The sequence below is a fragment of the Pituophis catenifer genome, unplaced genomic scaffold (assembly GCF_029215685.1).
Source record: "Pituophis catenifer annectens isolate HBS135680 unplaced genomic scaffold, rPitCat1.0.hap2 SCAF_3, whole genome shotgun sequence".
Taxonomy (NCBI): domain Eukaryota; kingdom Metazoa; phylum Chordata; class Lepidosauria; order Squamata; family Colubridae; genus Pituophis; species Pituophis catenifer.
In genome coordinates, this window is record NW_027256883.1 from 145,756,449 (window position 1) to 145,775,441 (window position 18,993).

The window sequence follows — 18,993 nt, forward strand, 5'->3', positions numbered from 1 at the left end:
TGATGTCCTGGGAAACAAAATTGCGAGATCTTCTCGAGTTATGGGAATCCATCCGTCTCCCTTCAAGTTGTTAATTTAAGCAGCCTTTCTTCGGCTTTTCCCCATTCCTATGTGAGACTGACACCAATTGCTGCTGAATAGCTGAAGGGGAGAGAGGAGGAGGGAGGTGGGTATCATGTGATTCGCTTTCCTGCTCCTTTAAAGCAGCCACATGCACTCGAGGGCCGGCTACAATCACAGCTCTCGGTAGAGAGGGAGACAGGTCCGGGCTTTCCCGGGCAATCAGTCCTGAGGTTCCTCTCTTCCTTCCCATTCCTTTGCAGCTTTAACTTTTACAGCCGCCGCCGTCGCCGTCGCATAGAGTGCAGGAGAGAAAACACTGCAAAAATGGCTGGGGCAATTATCGAGAACATGAGCACTAAAAAGCTCTGCATTGTTGGCGGGATCTTGCTGATTTTCCAAGTCGTCGCCTTTCTGGTGGGGGGTCTGATAGGTAAGTGTTCCAAAAGCAAACTTTTTCCTCTTCTTCCTCGTCTTTCCCCGACTCGGGCTTCACCTCTTCTCTGTCTGGATACTTGTTACTGTATCCCTGGCTTGCTTCTATGATCTCATTTGCCCTGCTATTGTAGTTAAGAAAACAGCGCGCCACGGGCCTCTTTGTGCCCACTGCTGTCTAGGGCCGCAAGCAAAGGAAAGCAGGGAGGCGTCGAAAAAGTTTAGGACAGAGGGAGGTTTGCCACGGCTTTAGGATCTGCTTCACGGAAACAAACGGCAGGATGAACCTCTAAGCATGGCGACTCAGTTGGTGCAAAACCCCTTGGGATGGAAAAGTTGATCAGTCTCTTAATTTCTCTCTCTCTCTCTCTCTCTCTCTCTCTCTCGCGTCCCCCCCCCCCCAAATTCGCCTTTCCTTCAACTCGGCTGCAAGAAGGGCCCTGATTTCCTTCAAAGAAAAAGTGGGACCGCTCCAGCCCACGAAAGGCATGTTCCGGCATTGTATCCCACTTAATGGGTCTTTGCTTTCTTCCTTTTTTTCTCTGGAGCACTGCGTGATTTTGCCTAGGCAGCCTCTCTTTAGATTGGATTTCAGACTCTTAAGGGCGGGGAAGGGTTTAGCAGAATGGGAGGAGGAAGTGCAGGAGGAAAGAGTCAGGGATGCCTTCCCCCTCCAGGGAGAGAGAAGAGTTTTGCTTTTGACTTTTTAATTCCCCATCCCTTCCCACTGAAAGTCTTGTGGCTTCTTTTGATGTTGCCTTGACTTCCTCTGTGAGACTATTGAGGAGAAAGCTTCAGAAATGTACATTGTGATTTTGAGGGTAGTTTCTTTCTCCCTCCCAGCTACATAATCTATGCTGCTGGCTGCCTTAAACGAAAATAAAACATCTTAATAGATTACCTCACGAGAATGAGGAACATGAGAACACAAACTAAGGATACAGGAAAGGGTATCTTAATTCTTTTCCTTCAAACATGTAAAACCTTTTATTGCCCCATTTTCAAGGCCCAGGCAGGTCTTAAAATTCCTCTGTGGAAATACTAAAAAGAATGAAAACTATGCTAGCCACATTGTTAATTAGTTAATGCTTATTTTGCAGTTTGGACCCAGAGCCACTATTTTCTCATCCACTTTCTAGTCTCAGATATGAATCATTCAATTTGGTATGTCACTGGATCATAGATAAAATAGCTACAGTATATATATGCTGGATGGGCTTGTCCCTTCATTTTGTTTCACAAATAATAGCTCTCTATTGGTTTTAAATTAAAAACCATTAGCCAAATATTCTCTGGAGAAACAGTGCCAGTTCAAGGGAAAAGGAGAAATAGCTTCCCCAGGAAATCTGTTTATGTTTAAGAAACAAAATAAGGAACAGCCTCACAGATTTGGGGGGGAGGGGGGGAGAAGAAGAGAACTTTTAAAAAGCCAGCCCTGCAGATGCTCAAATTTCACCTTTCAGCAATTTCTTTTGAAAGGTGATCTTGGAAGAATATTCTCAAGAAAAATGGGAAACATTCTGTTTTATGGAAACATTTAAATACATGGCCTACAATTGAAAGTTTTTGTGATGTAAATGTTAAGGGTGACTTAAATCTGTTTTGGTATTGTTCTTTATCAGTGTGAAATTCTTTGCATGCTGCAAGGTCTTTGCATACTGCTAAGGTTTTTCTAAGCACTAGACAGTGTGAGTCTGCCAGACACCAAGAAACCAGCTGTAATGGACAAAACAGACATGTTGCAACACATTTCAGCCAGCTTTTTGTCTCAGACCAGACCAGCATGCTTGCACTGTGCATTTGATTGTGTAGTCATTTTACCTAGGCATAATTTAGAGGCAGGGGGAAAAATCTACTGTATCCTAATGCATTGTGTTACTATGAAGCAAGAGTGTTGTTTTTATACTCAAATTTTGCATTCTTCTGAAATTCATACAGATGTATTTATTCATCTGCATGTTTGTGGTTCTTTTGAATATTGAGCTTCACAGATAAAATGTCTTGGGTATTAAGTTATAAGTCACTTTTAAAGCACTTCATTTTATACAACTGAATTTAATCTTTGGGAATACAATACAGTGCTTCAAGGGATTCCTTGTGTTGGGGGGGTGCAGGAGTGCACATTTTTTTGTAAATATAATGGTTAGATATTTTTGAAAGGACTTCCAGTAGTGACTTCTGTGTGTTTTTTTTTAATGTGCAGGTGTGCATGCCTTTTTCTTTTCCCATGGTATAAATAAACTCAAAATCATATGGTATTCAGACTTCCTGCTGTGATGTCCCATAATGCATTGCAAAATCTGTATTGAGTGTTATATCCAAATCATAGAAGCTTTTACTATATACAGCTACAACACAGTCATAGCTGAAGCTTGAAAAAGCAATAGCTGTCTTTTCTGTGGTATATGGAGTCATCCAAAGAATGTGTTTCTGTTATTACATCATCTTTTTCAAAGACAAGCTTGGTTCAATTAAGCATTTTAAATAGTTTAAATAGGTTTTTTTAAAAAAGATCTGTTTGCTTTCGTACTAAGCAGATTTTCAAAGCAGTTTATGAATCAATTTAGTCAAATTTAAAGACAGTGAAAACTGTTAGGAAAGCATATTTTTCTGCAATTAAGTTTACAAAAATTGGAAGTTGATAAATGAAACAGCAGTTATCCATCCAGTCCCAGATTTTTGTAAATAAAAGAAAAACAGTTTTGATCTACCTTCTAAAGAAGATGAGTGAGCAAATTTGGTATGCCTTCCTGGCATGAAACTCTACAGTGGGGTTTCCATTACTGAAAAATCCATATTCATAATAGTCATCAATATGAAGATTTATTATTTTTGCAACCCTCTGTGGAAAAAGGTAACCAATTAATCATTGATTCTTAGATCTGTCAATGATCAAATTACCTAAGCGTATTACTTTATAGACCAGGATATAAATATACCAAAGTACCCATTGGGAATTCGTGTTGCTGGGCAATGTTGTAAATGTGATGTGGTATGGAGGGCTATGGGGGATTTTTGGTTTTTTTTATAATTATATTTTGAAGTAATGGATCCCACTATTGTGATGTGATTTCCAGAACTGATTAATTAAAATTGTTGGTCTTGCTTTTGTCTGTTTAACATGTATCTAAACCCTAATTCAGACATTCCATTTCTAATCCTGTTTCTGTTTTAAAGATCTGGCATGTATATGGTACCCATCTACTTCTAATGCAATGTGAAATTCCCTCACTTTTAAATTGCAGATTATGATGATTAGTTAATGTTTATTTTCAGGGACCGCTCAAATCACAGTTTACTATTTGGATATCACAATGTCCATTAAGACATCAGGAGTTGAGCTCAACTTGAAGGTGAATTCAGAGAAGCTAGGAAATCTCATATTAGTTGCAGAGGGAGAAAAACATACATTTACATGGGACGTTCCTAACCCAATAAATCTGCCTTGGACAAGAAATATAGTTACTGAGCCAGCTATGTGGAATATTTGAAATGAATGACATTTTAATTCATACTGCCAATTTGTAATAAATGCAATTCATGATGCATCCTTACATGAATGGACACAAATGTATTTTTCTATTAATCTTTCCCTAGGGATACTTTTCAGAATCTGCAGTTATGGGACATTTAGTGATACTTCTTTATAGCTTATTGATGATCTTATATCCAAATGGTTATTTTATTAAATTTATTGATCCCCCATCTTACCACAAGGTAACTCTGGGCAATTATCAATATTAGATATGTGGTTTGCTCTTAATTTAATGTAACAACATTTGTTTACTGTGGAATAATTTATTGTGAAACATGCCATGAATGTGTTTATGCTGTAGTGGTGAACAGGAATGTATTACATTTCAGATCTGAATTTCATTTGGTGGTCTTCTATATTTAAAGATGGTGGTTGTGACATATAGTATTTTTTTTCTGTCTAGTACCTGCTGATTTTTTAAACTTTAATAGCTATGATAGCCAGGCATTATGGTAATTGGGATCCAATATATCTGAAGGGCACCAGGTTGGAAAATAAGGGTAGAAATAGTTAACCACAGAAGCAGCTGCTATTTTCACGACCTTCCAACATTCTTGCTTTATTCCATTTCTACTAAGATGGACCAGGGAGCTTGGCATCTTATTTCTGGCTTCTTTGGGAGATGTATCATAGTAAAAATATTATGAAAAGAATGTCCATAATTATTTAACCACTCCCATTGTTGGGAAGGCCAAAAAGAATCACTCACTGGTATCAAATTCTAGCTCATCATGAAGCAAATGCCTTATAAGATGTGGGATAGAACATAGATTGCATTAAATTTATTATTTGAATTTGGTTTTGTCTTTTTGTTTACAGTTAGAAAAGGTGCACTTTCTGCAGTGCTTTATCACTTAACTTTTATGTGCAATCATTCTCTTTGTAGTTATCTAGAAATATGCATAAAGATTTAAAAAGAGATTCCTGAATTCGAATGTAAAATGTTATTGCTGCTTGTTGTTGTTTTTAAAAAAGATTTTCTGCAATGAAGATGTAGATTAAGATCTCACTTGCAAATGAGATTCAGAAACAGCTTGCAAAATTAGATTTAAAAACTTTTGCAGCTATAAGGCCTTTTACATGGCATTAATCTCAAATAAGTAATTGTCATGATAAAGGAGGGTAGGAAGCCAAAATGATGATAACCATGTTGGAAAATAAATCTAAAGCAAATGTAAATATTGAGAACAATTACCTTATTTAAATTAAAGTTCTTTGCCTGGATTAAGGATTATGATTCATTTAGGAGAGAGATAACTATCAAAGAATTCCTTTCGGCTTGTTTGGAACTAAAAATCTAACTTTTGTGATGCCTCTATTGAGATGAAAGCTTACATGCACATACCAGAGATGCTTTAGCATTCCTTCAAGGCATAAATGTGATACGTGTGCAGAAATCTGCCTCTGAAATGAGAAATGCTTTCTATCTATAGAAATGGTTTCAATGTTCCAGTTGTTACCTGAAAATCAAATGTTTTAAACTCACTAAAAAAATTGGTTGCTATTTCAGAGATGGGCTCTCTTCACTTTGAATACAATGGGCTCATCATTTTTATTTAGACCTATTTGTGAACTGATTTAATAGCTTGGCTGCAGTAGCAAGACACATGGCTTTTCAAAAGTAAAAACTGACAAAAGAAAGGCTTAGGCAAGGCCCAACCATGTTTTGCTGCAATGAGCCAATTAGCAAACGTTTCCCCTTTGGATAGTTACAGTATAAAATTTAAATAATTGGTTTTCAGTTATAATCACAAGCAGTTAGCCATGGTAAACTTGATACCTAATCATATTTGTGACACAGAATGATTAGCCGCACTTGTGCTCTTTCAGAAATATTTTATCCTTATTAGGGTTTTAAAGAAATTGTGCTACCCCATGATCCAGGGAAAGGATCACTGAAAGATTTTGCAGTATACTGTAAAGATGCAAAAATGAGAAAATACTGATCCTCTTTTGATCCTCCTAGTTAAGTAAAAAAAATTTTTAAAAAAACTTCTCGAGTTCTGTATCTCTTGGCATGAGTTATTTGAAGGATAGTTACTCTGTATCTGGTATTGATTTTGCAGCTGGCAAACCCAAGATACAGCATATCTGAATTCCACAGCAAGAGCTTTAAAAAATCTACAGTTAAGAATGAAATTGTTCCTTAGCAGTACCATATTTCCAAAAGTGATAAAAAGTCAGCAAAAATATGTATGTTGCAGGTGGATATATTACTAGTATGTTAAAGGAAACAAAAGGTGAGAATGCAAATTGCCAGTTCTCCCAATGATCACAACTGATAGGCTTTTAAATTTCATTTTTACATGTTAAAATTTATTTTATTTGCTGGCAAGAAATAAATAGGCCGCTGTTCTCTTTCTCTTTTTCTATTTATCTACTCCAAGCTATGTTTGTCTTGCTTAGAGAAATATGATTCTTCTGTGTCTCAGTTTTATTAGAGGCTTACATGCTCCTGCCTAAGTTCTGACAACCACACTTCTAAATCGAAGCCTACAAACTCACCATTACTAAGAAATGGACCATTTCAACTTGTCTCATTTCTTGTATTAATGCCTAGTTCCCTTGGGTGTGTGTGTGTTTGTTTGTTTCTGTTTATAGCCTGTTCCATTCTGCAGTAGCCTTAGCATGAGCAATACAAGGGAAAATAAAATTAAAAGGTAGCACAGAAGAAATAGTAATCAAATCAAATAGTAATGGCTCTATCTCCACTTTCCTGGTCTTTCTGCATTTTATAGAACCTGGGATAGAACATACAGCCTTCAACGTTCATTAATGGAATTTTATGTTCTTGGGATGCTTCATAAACCATGAGGCCGTGATTTTAGTGCCTCTGGTCTTGAAGCAATAAAGAAGATGGTTGCTCTTCTGCCTTAGGAAAATAAGGCCCACAATTATGCTGTTGACTTGGCTTCATTGAAATCTGCCCTTGTTACCTGGATATTGTAGTCTTTGTTTCTAAATATCTGAGAAAAATAAACCATTTGATAACAAGGAGCATATTAATTTGGACCACAAATTGATTCAGTTATGTACTTTATTTTAGTTATAGTCTTAAGATTCCATATCTTTAAAATCTGTTACATAGGGATGAAATTACAACCCTAAATAGGTTTACTCGGATCTTTTAATTTTAGTGACATTTACACAAAAGAGTATATAGGCATGAAGCCTTTGCTATACAAAAGCTGGCAAAAAGCATCTGCTAACTTTCAGAATAAATAAAACTGGTTAGCCAGTAAAAATGGGAAAGACTGGGGATGATGGTGTTATAATCCAATCCTTCTGGAGTTGGTTTAAATGCTATGAATTTAGCAAGCTTGATGTTCCTGGATAATTAAAATGAAGAAAGAAAAAAGAAAAGATGCTAGGCTTGTAAGATGAGAGAGGTGAAGATGATAAATTAGCTTGTTTATTCCTATCCTGCTGTTGAGTTAGTGTAATGAAGCAGAAGGCCTTTGTATGCACTCATTTGGTGGTGATAGCCTCTGCTCAGAAGGGGGTAATTGAATAGAAAAAGAGAATGCTGTTGGAGCATGGGAGCAGTTAACATCACATGAGGTCACTAGGCTTCAGACTTTAATCAGTGTAGACACCATGCAATTGAGATTTTTCTAAAGGATTTGTAGGAGTCTGAATAAGGGTCAGAAAATAACACTGAAGGAGCTGTAGAAAATTATGGGCAAAACTCCTGTAGATATGTTTTAATATCAGGTTGGATATAGCATAAATGTTGAAATGAGATCCTGAATATGTTTAGCTCCACTAGTGCTTAATTAGGTCACAGTAGTTGTATCCCCCATGGTTTCCGACAGACTACTATTTATGAGTTGACTTAAAGGAAAATGATTGAAACTAAGGTCTATTGCTGCATTTTGAATTTTGGAATAAACTCTGGTTGAAGAAGGCTATTCAGAAAAAGGTCCTTTGAATCCATTCAAGAAAGCTCCCTAAGCCTTCCCCACTTCCGTATATTTACAGTTGCAAGAAAAAGTATGTGAACCCCTTGGGATTACGTGGAGTTTTGCATGAATTGGTCATAAAATGTGCTCTGAACTTCATCTAAGTCACAACAATAGAAAAACACAGTCTGCTTAAAATAATACTACACAAACATTAGATGTTGCCATGGTTTAATTGAACATAACATGTAAACATTCACAGTGCAGGGAGGAAAAAGTATGTGAACCTTTGGACTTAATAACTGGTTGACCCTCCTTTGGCAGCAATAACCTCAACCAAACGTTTCCTATAGTTGCAGATCAGACCTGCACAACGATCTGGAGTAATTTTGGACCACTCCTCTTCACAAAACTGTTTCAGTGTAGCAATATTCTTGGGATGTCTGGTGTGAGTCACTCTCTTAAGGTCATGCCACAGCATTTCAATCGGCTTGAGGTCAGGACTCTGACTGGGCCACTCCAGAAAGTGTATTCTGTGCTATTGAAGCCATTTTTTTGTTGAATTACTTGTATGCTTTGGGTCATTGTCCTGTTGCATCACCCATCCTCTGCGGAGCTTCAGTTGGCGGACAGATGGTCGTACATTTTCCTGCAAAATGTCTTGATAAACTCTGGAATTCATTTTCCCATCAATGACAACAATCTGTCCAGGCCCTGAGGCAGCAAAGCAGCCCCAAACCATGATGCTCCCTCCACCATGTTTTACAGTGGGGATGAGGTTTTGATGTTGGTGTGCTGTGCCTTTTTTTCTCCACATATAGTGTTGTGTGTTCTTCCCAAACAACTCAATTTTGGTTTCATCTGTCCACAGTATATTTTGCCAGTAGTGCTGTGGAACATCCAGGTGCTCTTTTGCAAACTTCAAAAATGCTGCAATATTTTTTTGGGACAGCAATGGCTTCCTCCATGGTGTCCTCCCATGTACTCCATTCTTGTTTAATGTTTTCCTTATTGTAAATGTGTCAACAAAAATATTAGCATGTGCCAGAGATTTCTGTAGGTCTATAGCTGACACTCTAGGATTCTTCTTTACCTCATGAAGCATTCTGCGCTGTGCTCTTGCAGTCATTTTTACAGGACGACCACGCCTAGGGAGAGTAGCAACAGTGCTAAACTTTCTCCATTTGTAGACAGTCTGTCTTACCATGGACACATGAACATCAAGGCTTTTGGAGATACTTTTGTAATCCTTTCCAGCTTCATGCAAGTCAACAATTCTTGATCGTAGGTCTTCTGAGAGCTCTTTTCTGTGAGGCATGGTTCACATCAGACAGTGCTTCTTGAAACCAGTAAACCCAAAACAGGTGTGTGTTTTTAAAGGGCAGGACAGCTGTCAGAAACACATCCAATATCATCACACTGATTGGAGTCAAGGCTGGCTCACTCCTGGCTCCAATTAGCTCTTGGAGAAGTCATCAGGCTAGGGGCTCACATACTTTTTCCTCCCTGCACTGTGAATGTTTACATGTTATGTTCAATTAAACCATGGCAACATCTAATGTTTGTGTAGTATTATTTTAAGCAGACTGTGTTTTTCTATTGTTGTGACTTAGATGAAGTTCAGAGCACATTTTATGACCAATTCATGCAAAACTCCACGTAATCCCAAGGGGTTCACATACTTTTTCTTGCAACTGTATATTATATGCTTTCACATATTTATATTAACTCAATTTATATGCCCACCTATCTCAAGTTTATGACTCAGAGTAGCTAACAATTAAAATAGCATAAAAACAACAAATAGCAGCATGCATATGATGATCTACAGCTGGAATAAAACTCAGCTTACCAATAATAAGTCAACAGTTGCAAGGACTCTTGGCCAGACCTACAAATCCCCAGGGCTGGTGGCAGTGCCTTGAAATAGATTGATGTGGCCAAGAGAACAGAAAATACTTTCATCCTGGGCCCCACCAAATGGCGTAATTTCAGTCAGACCAAATGGATGGGTAGATATCCCCAGCAGTCCTTCAGATAACCCAGCTCCATGCCATAAATGGGCAACCACTGCCTCTTTTAAGACTGCAGAACAACTCTCTTTCAAGGAAAAAATGCCCAGCACCAGAAGCCATCCACTTCTAAACTGAACGGGAGTGGGAAGGAAGGGTCTAAGTCACCCCAGTTTCTAAGGCAGCATTGGCTGTCAATTCAGTTTTTTTTTTTTAATTTATTTATTTATTTATTTATTAGATTTTTATACCGCCCCCTCTCCCGAAGGACTCGGGGCGGTGAACAGCCAAAGTTAAAAACATACAATATAAACAATTAAAATACGTTTAAAACAGAATTAAATCTAAAATGGCTCCCCAATTTAAAATGCCTTACCCATACCCCTATAAAAAGACGAATTTAAAATTTAAAAATTTAAAATTTCCACATTTAAAAAGGGGGAAGATTTAGGCCAGGCCAGCTTGATAAAATAGAAAAGTCTTAAGCGCGCGGCGGAAGGTGCGCAGATCCGGGATCCTACGTATCTCCGGGGGGAGCTCGTTCCAAATCGTAGGTGCCCCCACAGAGAAGGCTTTCCCCCTAGGGGCTGACAGCCGACATTGTTTGGCCGACGGCACCCGGAGGAGCCCCTCTCTATGGGAGCGTACTGGCCGGTGGGAGGCTATTGGTGGTAGCAGGCGGTCCCGTAAATAATTTCAGTCATTAATCAGTGATCTGTCATTTATGTCATTAGAGTCAGGTGAAAAAAGCCAAACATTTTACTCTTAAGCATCTGTAGATATACATTTAAAAAATTGGGAAGCAGATAGTGCTTTTTATGGAGAGGTTTGCTTCAAGATCTATGGCTTAGGGGCTGTACATCACTACAGCAGATTTAGTTACTGCAGAATAAGTGCAAAATTATAATCTTTGTCATATGCAACTGAACACGTGCTGTTAACAGTTACCCCAACTTGTGATGAGGATGGTGATCTGTCAGGTGTTCCAATCCCAAATGAAGGGCTTCCATGTTCAGTTCAAAACCTTGAACTACATACACGTTCTTTCTGAGGCAATGCACTCTCTCCCAATTATTGTACTGGAATTATTTAAAAGGACTGTCACAGTTCAGCTTCATCCATACATCACTGGGTCTAGGCACTGGCTCAGAATATGCACAGCATCTCTTGACTCCTATGAGAAGATGTGTTGAGTGTTGTCAGCATACTGATAACATTCTGCCACCCAAACTCTCTTGACTCTGCCAGTGTTTAAAGGAATGATGAATACTTTCTACTATCTGATACTGTTCTTAAAAATACCAGGACAGTGTCAAGTTTGACAGTATCGGATTGTTCGAAGAGAACAAGCAAGATCAACCAAGTTGTATTTTCTCTGTCTCGTTCGTAAGTCATCTATCAGATGAATAAAACTAACTCCATCCCAAAAGCTCGCCTGTATTCATGCTAAAAAAAGTTGCAAAATTAAGTCTGCAGTTGTGCAGATAATGTTCCCTCAACCTCCTTACTTCAAAAATATATAAGTTGATGGGTCAAAACAGCTGTGGAAATATTGTGTGCTGCTTTGATATACGCTTGCCTTTCTTAAAACTTTTGAGACTATATCATACATAGATGCACTTTTGATTCTCCTTTTTAGCAAGATGAAATAAGTCAAAATGAATAGGACAGCATTGACATGTTGGTCAGCTACAAATTCCACATAACCTGCCCTCAAAAACAACAAATCCTGCCCTACAGAAAACATTAACTCCTGTTCTCTGTTATGAAATAAACTTCATTTTAGCTGACCTATCACAGCTATAAATTGTTTTAAAACTAGCATTTCAGCAAAAAATGCACATTCAGGAGAGTGGATTCAGACTTAGGACTGCCTGGTTTGCTTAACAAATACATCATTTGCTTAATGAACACCATAAAAATGGTTGGAAAATTGGGTCTGATCATATAGAGCGCCTCAACTTGCAAGTGCAATGACATACAACCAAAATTTCATCTCAGTTGTGGTTGTAAATTGAGAACTACCCGTCTGCTAAAGGACATATGATTAGATTCAGAACAAGCAAGGTATAACTCTAAAAAATTGCAAACAGTCTGCCTGTTCTTCGATTTCATAGGAAAGGAAGTTTTGTTTAGTTTTTCCTATGCCTTGGAAAACAATTTCTGGATAATATCTTTTTCTCCTGAAATGGTACTTTGCTAAAAGATTATTTTGAAAACTAAGGAAAAATTCCATTCATAGAATATTGAAAATGTGATTTTAAGACCAAAGTAGATAGCTACTAGCTCATGAAAACTTTTAGTTCCTAAAATAGCGTTGAAACTGTGGTCTGAAGCATGATGGTTGGGATACCCATTGGGCTTACAGCCCAATGTTATATTCTTATTTTTTTAAAAAAAATATGGAGTGGAGTATAGGTGTAACATTTAATAATAAAGACTAGTAACTGAGCCAATCACAGGCAGTATATCTTTGTCAGTGAGGGAGAGAAAGAGATAGAAGAATTTTTTTCCCAGTGGGATGTCTATGATTTGGCTTCAGGTATTTTAAGAGCTTGTTCATCATACTGTAAAATAAATTTGTATAATCCACTATCAGATAAGAAGAGATCTCTAGTGGGTAAGAGGCCCAGGGAGATTCATTTGGTTCATTGGAGCAGGTCACTGCTTGATGAGCAGGATTAAAAGACCAGCTAATTGAGTAGTGATACAAGTGTGTGCACTATAAGACAAAACAAAAAGCAGACTGTAGGAAATAATTGTCATTTTAAGAATCACAGTGGTATTTTGTGTGGTAAGCCATAACCTTATTCTGTTGTGTTATATGATTCTGAAATCTGACCTGAATAGATTTAGCAGCAGATTAAATCACTTAAATTACTTTTTTTTTTCATTATATTGTTTTGGATCCATAGGTAAGGGGCTGCCTCACTCACCTTGATGCAGCTAGGTTGAATTCCAATAATATCTGTCTATGGCAGGGGTGTCAAATCACAGCATCATGGTGTCACGTGACATGTCGGGATTTTTTTCCCCCTTCGCTAAACCGGGCACGGGTGGGCCAGCACGTGACGCATCTAGCCTGTGGGCTGCGAGTTTGACTGGTCTATGGAGTCTTTGGTGCTCTCTGAGCTTGATGGGCTTCTTGAAGATGTTTTGTTGCCCAATTAACAAACATCTTCAGTGCTAGATGGGGGTGGGGTTTGCTCTCTGTTTATATACAGTAGCTTGTCATGTCAGTGTTACTGGGGGTGTCTCTTATCAGTAGGAGAAAATGGCTTATAAATTGTAGGATTGCAGGTTACCTCTATGCTTTGCCTTGCATATTGCATATTGTTGAATTAGATAGGTGTGATAATACACACAATACATTTATATACATATTATAATTTAACACTTTATTTATTTTATTTTATTTTATTTTATTTTATTATTTTATTTTATTTTATTTTATTTTATTTCTATACCGCCCTTCTCCTGCGGGACTCAGGGCGGAGTAAAGCCAAGATAAAACATTGCATATAAAATTTAAAAACAGTTTAAAAAACAATTAAATAATTTCGGCCCAAGATTTAAAACAACCCAATTAAAACTGAATTCAATTAAAACTGAGAGGATGGGATCAAGCCAGCCCGGCTAGATGGAATAAGTGTGTTTTCAGAGCCCGACGAAAAGTCCGGAGGTCTGATATCGTGCGTATCTCAGGGGGTAGGTCATTCCAGAGGGCAGGTGCTGCCACAGAGAAGGCTCTCCCCCTGGGGGTCTCCAGCCGGCACTGTCTGGCCGACGGCACCCTGAGGAGGCCCTCTCTGTGCGAGCAAACCGGTCGGTGGGAGGCTATTGGCGGCAAAAGGCGGTTTCGCAGATACCCCGGCCCTAAGCCATTTATTAATACTTTAATAAATATTGCTTTATTAGCCTATTATTGCACTAGAAACTTTCATGGACACCAAAAGGAATAATAAATGGAAAAAGATGGAGCTTTTGTATATATAACAAAGTCTTTGAGTCATTTACAGTTTCTGGCTAAGCTTGGTCACTAAATATAGGTGATAGGTATTTACAGTTCCCTTTTGCCTTTTTAGAGCCTTCTAAGAGCAGAGACCTGCCTGTCAACATTTTTTGTGGCCTACTAGTCCAGCTCCTTTTGCCAAGTTTGCACTAAATCAAGATACTTGGGGGGGGGGCCTTGATGCTTTGTGTGAATTGAGCTATTTGCATTATTCAACAAATTACGTTGAATGTACAAATTATGTGGACTGGTGTATGACACCACTCACAGAAATAGAAAGATCAAGAAATCAATCTAGATTAGTGTGAAATTTCAGTCAGTGAATAGTTTGCTTTTTTCATCCTGTAACGTTGATGTTTTATACAAAACATTTTTGGTAAATTGAATATTTAAGTAATGTTATTTTGTGCACGGCCATATTGATTTGATTTATTTCTTGTTTCATTCAGGAGCTCAGAACTATTTTCATGGTACTCCTTCATTTTGTCCCATTCTCTCCCTTCCCCCTTCGCAACAACCCTGTAAATTATGTTGGGCTGACAGGCAGTGAGCTTTTTTGTTGTTGTGTATTTTGTGAATGCTAAAATGCTTATGTATGAATTTTGTTTGTTTGTTTATTTTTCAGCTCCAGACCCTACTGCTGCTGTGCCTTATATGGCGGCAAAGTGCATAGACTTGCAGAAAGACCATCATAAGACCAAATGGTTTATACCGTGGGGACCTGACCAGTGTAATAAACTCAGAGACTTGGATGAAGCTGTGAACAGACAAATAGAAGCGAATAACATTGTGTTTGCCATTCACATACCACTTCCCAAGAATGAGATGAGTCCCTGGTTCCAATTTATTCTCTGCATTTTGCATATGGACATTGCTTTCAAGAGTAACAACCAAATTAGTAAGTAGCAAAAGGCATTTCTAAGTTAATGAAAGTTAATGGAATAACTGTAAATAAATGGAATTGGAAATTAGTGTCCAAAATTTCAGTGAAGAGTGGCTATATTTCTGTCAAGCGCAGGAAATGAGCAGCCAAAGTGGTTCAAATGAATACAGGTTTATTGCATGCTAACTCATTTTTTACAAGAATCTGAATTGCTAACAGTCAAAATGAATTGGCAGTCATTTTGGACTCTTGATAACAATAAATGGAATTCAAGGTGAGCTGGACTTAGATCTCTTGAGGGCATGAAGGGACTTGAGAGTGATGACATGCTTGACCTCTCCCTCAAGCTCAGCCTGGTCATCTATAATTTCATTATAATGGTCCATATATAATCTGCTTTTTCAATCTCTTAGAAATGAGGAGGATATGGAAAAGCCTTTCAAGATTTAGTACTAGTAACACAATATGTGTAGTGATTTAACTTAAGACAGACAGACAGACAGACAGACAGACAGACAGACAGACAATCTTTGTCTTAACAATTGCATATTTTTCCAGGAATATATGAAACATTAAAGAACTACACATGATAATATAGGTTAAAATTCAACAGCTACTTTAATTTCAAATTAATTCAGTTCAGTGAACACTGAGATTTTTGTGGGATTTCCTTTTAAAACTTTGCAAGGAATATGTGGGTGCCAGCAAGATTAATCAGGATAATAATTGTTTAAAAAATGATAGTCTGCAACTAATGCTGGCCAAAATAATCATTCCTTCCAAATTCATCTGATATCAGAAGTTTTCCTTTCTGACTGATTTTGTTCCTGCAGTCAATAGCCATGAAGGTGAAAGTCATTTGAGATCATTCTTGGCTTGCTTTTCCTCTCTAATTTGAGTGAATATATTTCTGCCTTGTCTTTGCCATTTCTAGATGGCAAATGAAAGTATCAGTTGGCCTGATTCCAAGCCAGAATTTATTCTTAACAGCCTTTTTATTTTGTAGGCTTTAATCATCATCCAGTATGTTGCTTTTCCTAATCCTTATCCCTTACTAATTTGCATTAACATTAGATAATAGTTGGCAGTGAGTTTGATTGTTTGAAAATGGCTTTAGCTTTTTATCTTAACTATAGAAATTTAACATTGTCTGTACTCAGTACTGGCCAGGAAGTGCTTGGTTATTATGTAACTTCCATTCTTGAAGATGTACTGTAGACCTTGACAGCCATTCACCAGCATATCTATAGAACTATAGTAGAAAAGGGATTTGGACTTGATGTAAACCCTCAACTAACCCAATTGAAAAAAGTCCATGCTGCTGACTGTGCTTGCAAAACTCCCATAGAGGGGATTTTTTAATGTCAAGCTTCCCCATCATAGGAGCCCCCTAAGAACATATGTCATTTGGAAGATTTAAGAGGATACCAAGTTGTGGCTTCAGGATCTATTGTATTCATCTATTTATAAAATTTATATGCTGCTTCAGTCTTGAAGGACATATAAGCAGTACACAAGAATCAACTGACACAACCAATGTAAATAATACAAAATGCAATAAGAGCTAAGAAATTGTATCAGTCCCTTTTGGCTGTGATCTCCATCTGCTTTTTCACCAAGAGTTATGAATCAAGGAGGATATCCAAACTGTAGGTCTATTTTCGGTGAGAGAACACAACCCAATTAAAATCCAAAGATCATATCATCCCAGAATCAGAAGGTTTCTGAATCTTGCTTCATTTGACCTTGTTTTTCCACTCTAGATCCTGACAGCTTTCAGGACAGGAATTCTACCACATTCCCAATTGGCCTGGATTGGAAATACATAACTAGGTTACAGAATAACAGAGTTAGAAGGGACCTTGGTGGTCTTCTAGTCCAATTCCCTGCTCTCTTCTTAAAAACTTCCAGTATTGGAGCATTCACAACTTCTGGAGGCATTTATTCCACTGATTAATTGTTATAACTTTTCAGGAAATTTCTTCTTAGTTCTAAGTTGCCTTTCTCCTTGATTAGTTTCCATCCATTGCTTCTTGTCCTGTCCTCAGATGCTTTGGAGAATAGCTTGACTCTGTGCAGGAGGTTGGACTAGAACTCTGTTATTACAACATTTTGTTTTTTGTATTGGTAAATTCTTCATAATTACAACTTAAATATGATAATGTGTGAGTCAAGTTGAAACTTTACAGATTTCCAAAGCAGAAATTTATTTAGATTTATCATAGATTTTAAATGATTCTAATTGTTCATTTTATATTTCTGATGTACTTTTGTTACCATGCTGTGAATTGGCTTGGGATGCATTTTAAAAAAATATAAAAGGAAAGTGCATATTTATCTACCGTATTTTTCGGATTATGAGATGCTCCAGACTATAAGACGCACCTACCTTTTTTGGGGAGGAAAACAAGAAAAAATTCTGCCTCTGCCTCCCAGCATCCATCCGGTATTATCTGGTCCATTTGTTGCCACCTGTTCGCCGCCGCCGGGGCCCATTCACCACCACCCATCCGTCGCTGCTGCCTGTTTGCTGCCGCCCATTCAATGCTGCTGCAGCCCAATCAGTACAGCCCATTTACTGTCAGCCATTTGCTGCCTCCACAGGCTGTTTGCCGCAGGCCGTTTGCTGCTGCCATGGCCCCTTCGCCACCATGGCCCATTCTAGGACAGCTGATCAGTGCCACACCACCTCTCCCCCGCCGCAACATTTGCTGTTTAAGACACACCAAAATTTCACCCACTTTGGGGGGGCGGGTGCATCTTATACTCCGAAAAATACGGTAAATGCCCTAGTTTACATAATATGTATATAGGCTGCCTAATTTTGATGATTTGACTATGATAACCAAAATTAAATGGGTGGGGTTTTTTTTAGCCAAACCATCTACTGGAGTGCTTTTAGGAAATAAATATTAAATACAATGTTATTCTCTGATAGGATTGAAGTTTTTGATCCGGGATAGTTGTATTAGCAATATGTGAGTTCACTTTTTTTTTTTTTACACATAATTCAGTAGTCTTCTAATTTTAGTAAGATTCAAGAGGAGCCAGAGGATGCATACAGATTCTGTTATCTATAAGGCTATACAACATTCTTTGCATTCCTGTATCTATTTTTTCTCCCTAATCCTTTACTAACCTGGCTTTCAATACATTCCTTCTCTCTCTCCCCCCCCCCCCCCTCTCTCTCTCTCTCTCCCTCTCTCTCTCTTTCTCTTTTTTTTTCTATTCTTAGGCAATGCAATCAGAAACCTAGTCCTAAAATATCTGCCACAATTTTTTGCTTCCAATTGTTTCCTGGTGGGCAGAGTTATTTTGGCATTTGACATTAAGATTTGGAGAGGGTGTGTGTATAGGAACATATAACATTCCTGGGGGACACCAATGGAATAAAAATGGGTTCACTGACTCACTTATGTGACTCAGTCCACTTGCTTCCTTTGGCCAGTACCCCTGGGCTGATTTGAGTCACAAAATGAATATGATGGGAAACTAAAGTCACCAATCTACCTAAATTTAATTCCTGGGTTTTGTTTATTTTGCATAGTGCTGAAATTCAGCAATGATGTGAGTAATAATGTTCAGTTCTTAAAAAAATCATCATTTGATGAGCAGAAGTTTTTTTATGGTGACCTAAAATCCGATTCTTGGTAGGATTTCTTCAAAAATATTGGGATGTGTGTGTTCCAGATAATGCAAATTCTAAAATACATCTTACAAGCTGTTTGTGACCTTGGAGAGTGCTGTGTTTTTCTTTCCCCTGGATATTATTTATTATGCAGGCTTATGGAAATTAAGTCTTTCTTCTGGCTAAATATTGTATTTCACTTAACTACTGCTATGAATAAAATTAGTGTAATATTTAAATACATGAATCAATTATCTTTGTGCAAGCATTAGATTGACACAAAGAAAAAGATTGTTCAGCAGAATATTCCCCCCCCCCTTTTTTTTTTAAAGTATTAAGCAGAAGAACGAGCAACTTCTTGAAATGAAGCTAGGTCATTGTGAGAGCTTCTTCTGGCAAGGACAGAAGCAAATTGATTTAAGACCCAGGTAGTCTGTTACAGTACTGTAATAAGACATAAATAGAAATTGTTCCTACTGCCCCAAAGTGGGAAGCTACACCTCATGAGCAGGAGAAAGAGGCCCTA

At 37.9% G+C, this 18,993-nt stretch overlaps 1 protein-coding gene across 1 annotated transcript in view; it reads left to right on the plus strand.

Moving 5' to 3' along the window:
- Positions 1-259: 259 nt before the first annotated feature.
- The window catches only part of WLS (Wnt ligand secretion mediator), a 38,707-nt gene continuing 19,973 nt past the window's right edge, over positions 260-18,993 (plus strand). The window contains exons 1-2 of the mRNA XM_070939469.1: positions 260-493; positions 14,582-14,854. Of these exons, the coding sequence (XP_070795570.1) occupies positions 388-493; positions 14,582-14,854 (379 nt within the window). The 5' untranslated portion in view covers positions 260-387. The remainder of the gene's footprint in view (positions 494-14,581; positions 14,855-18,993) is intronic.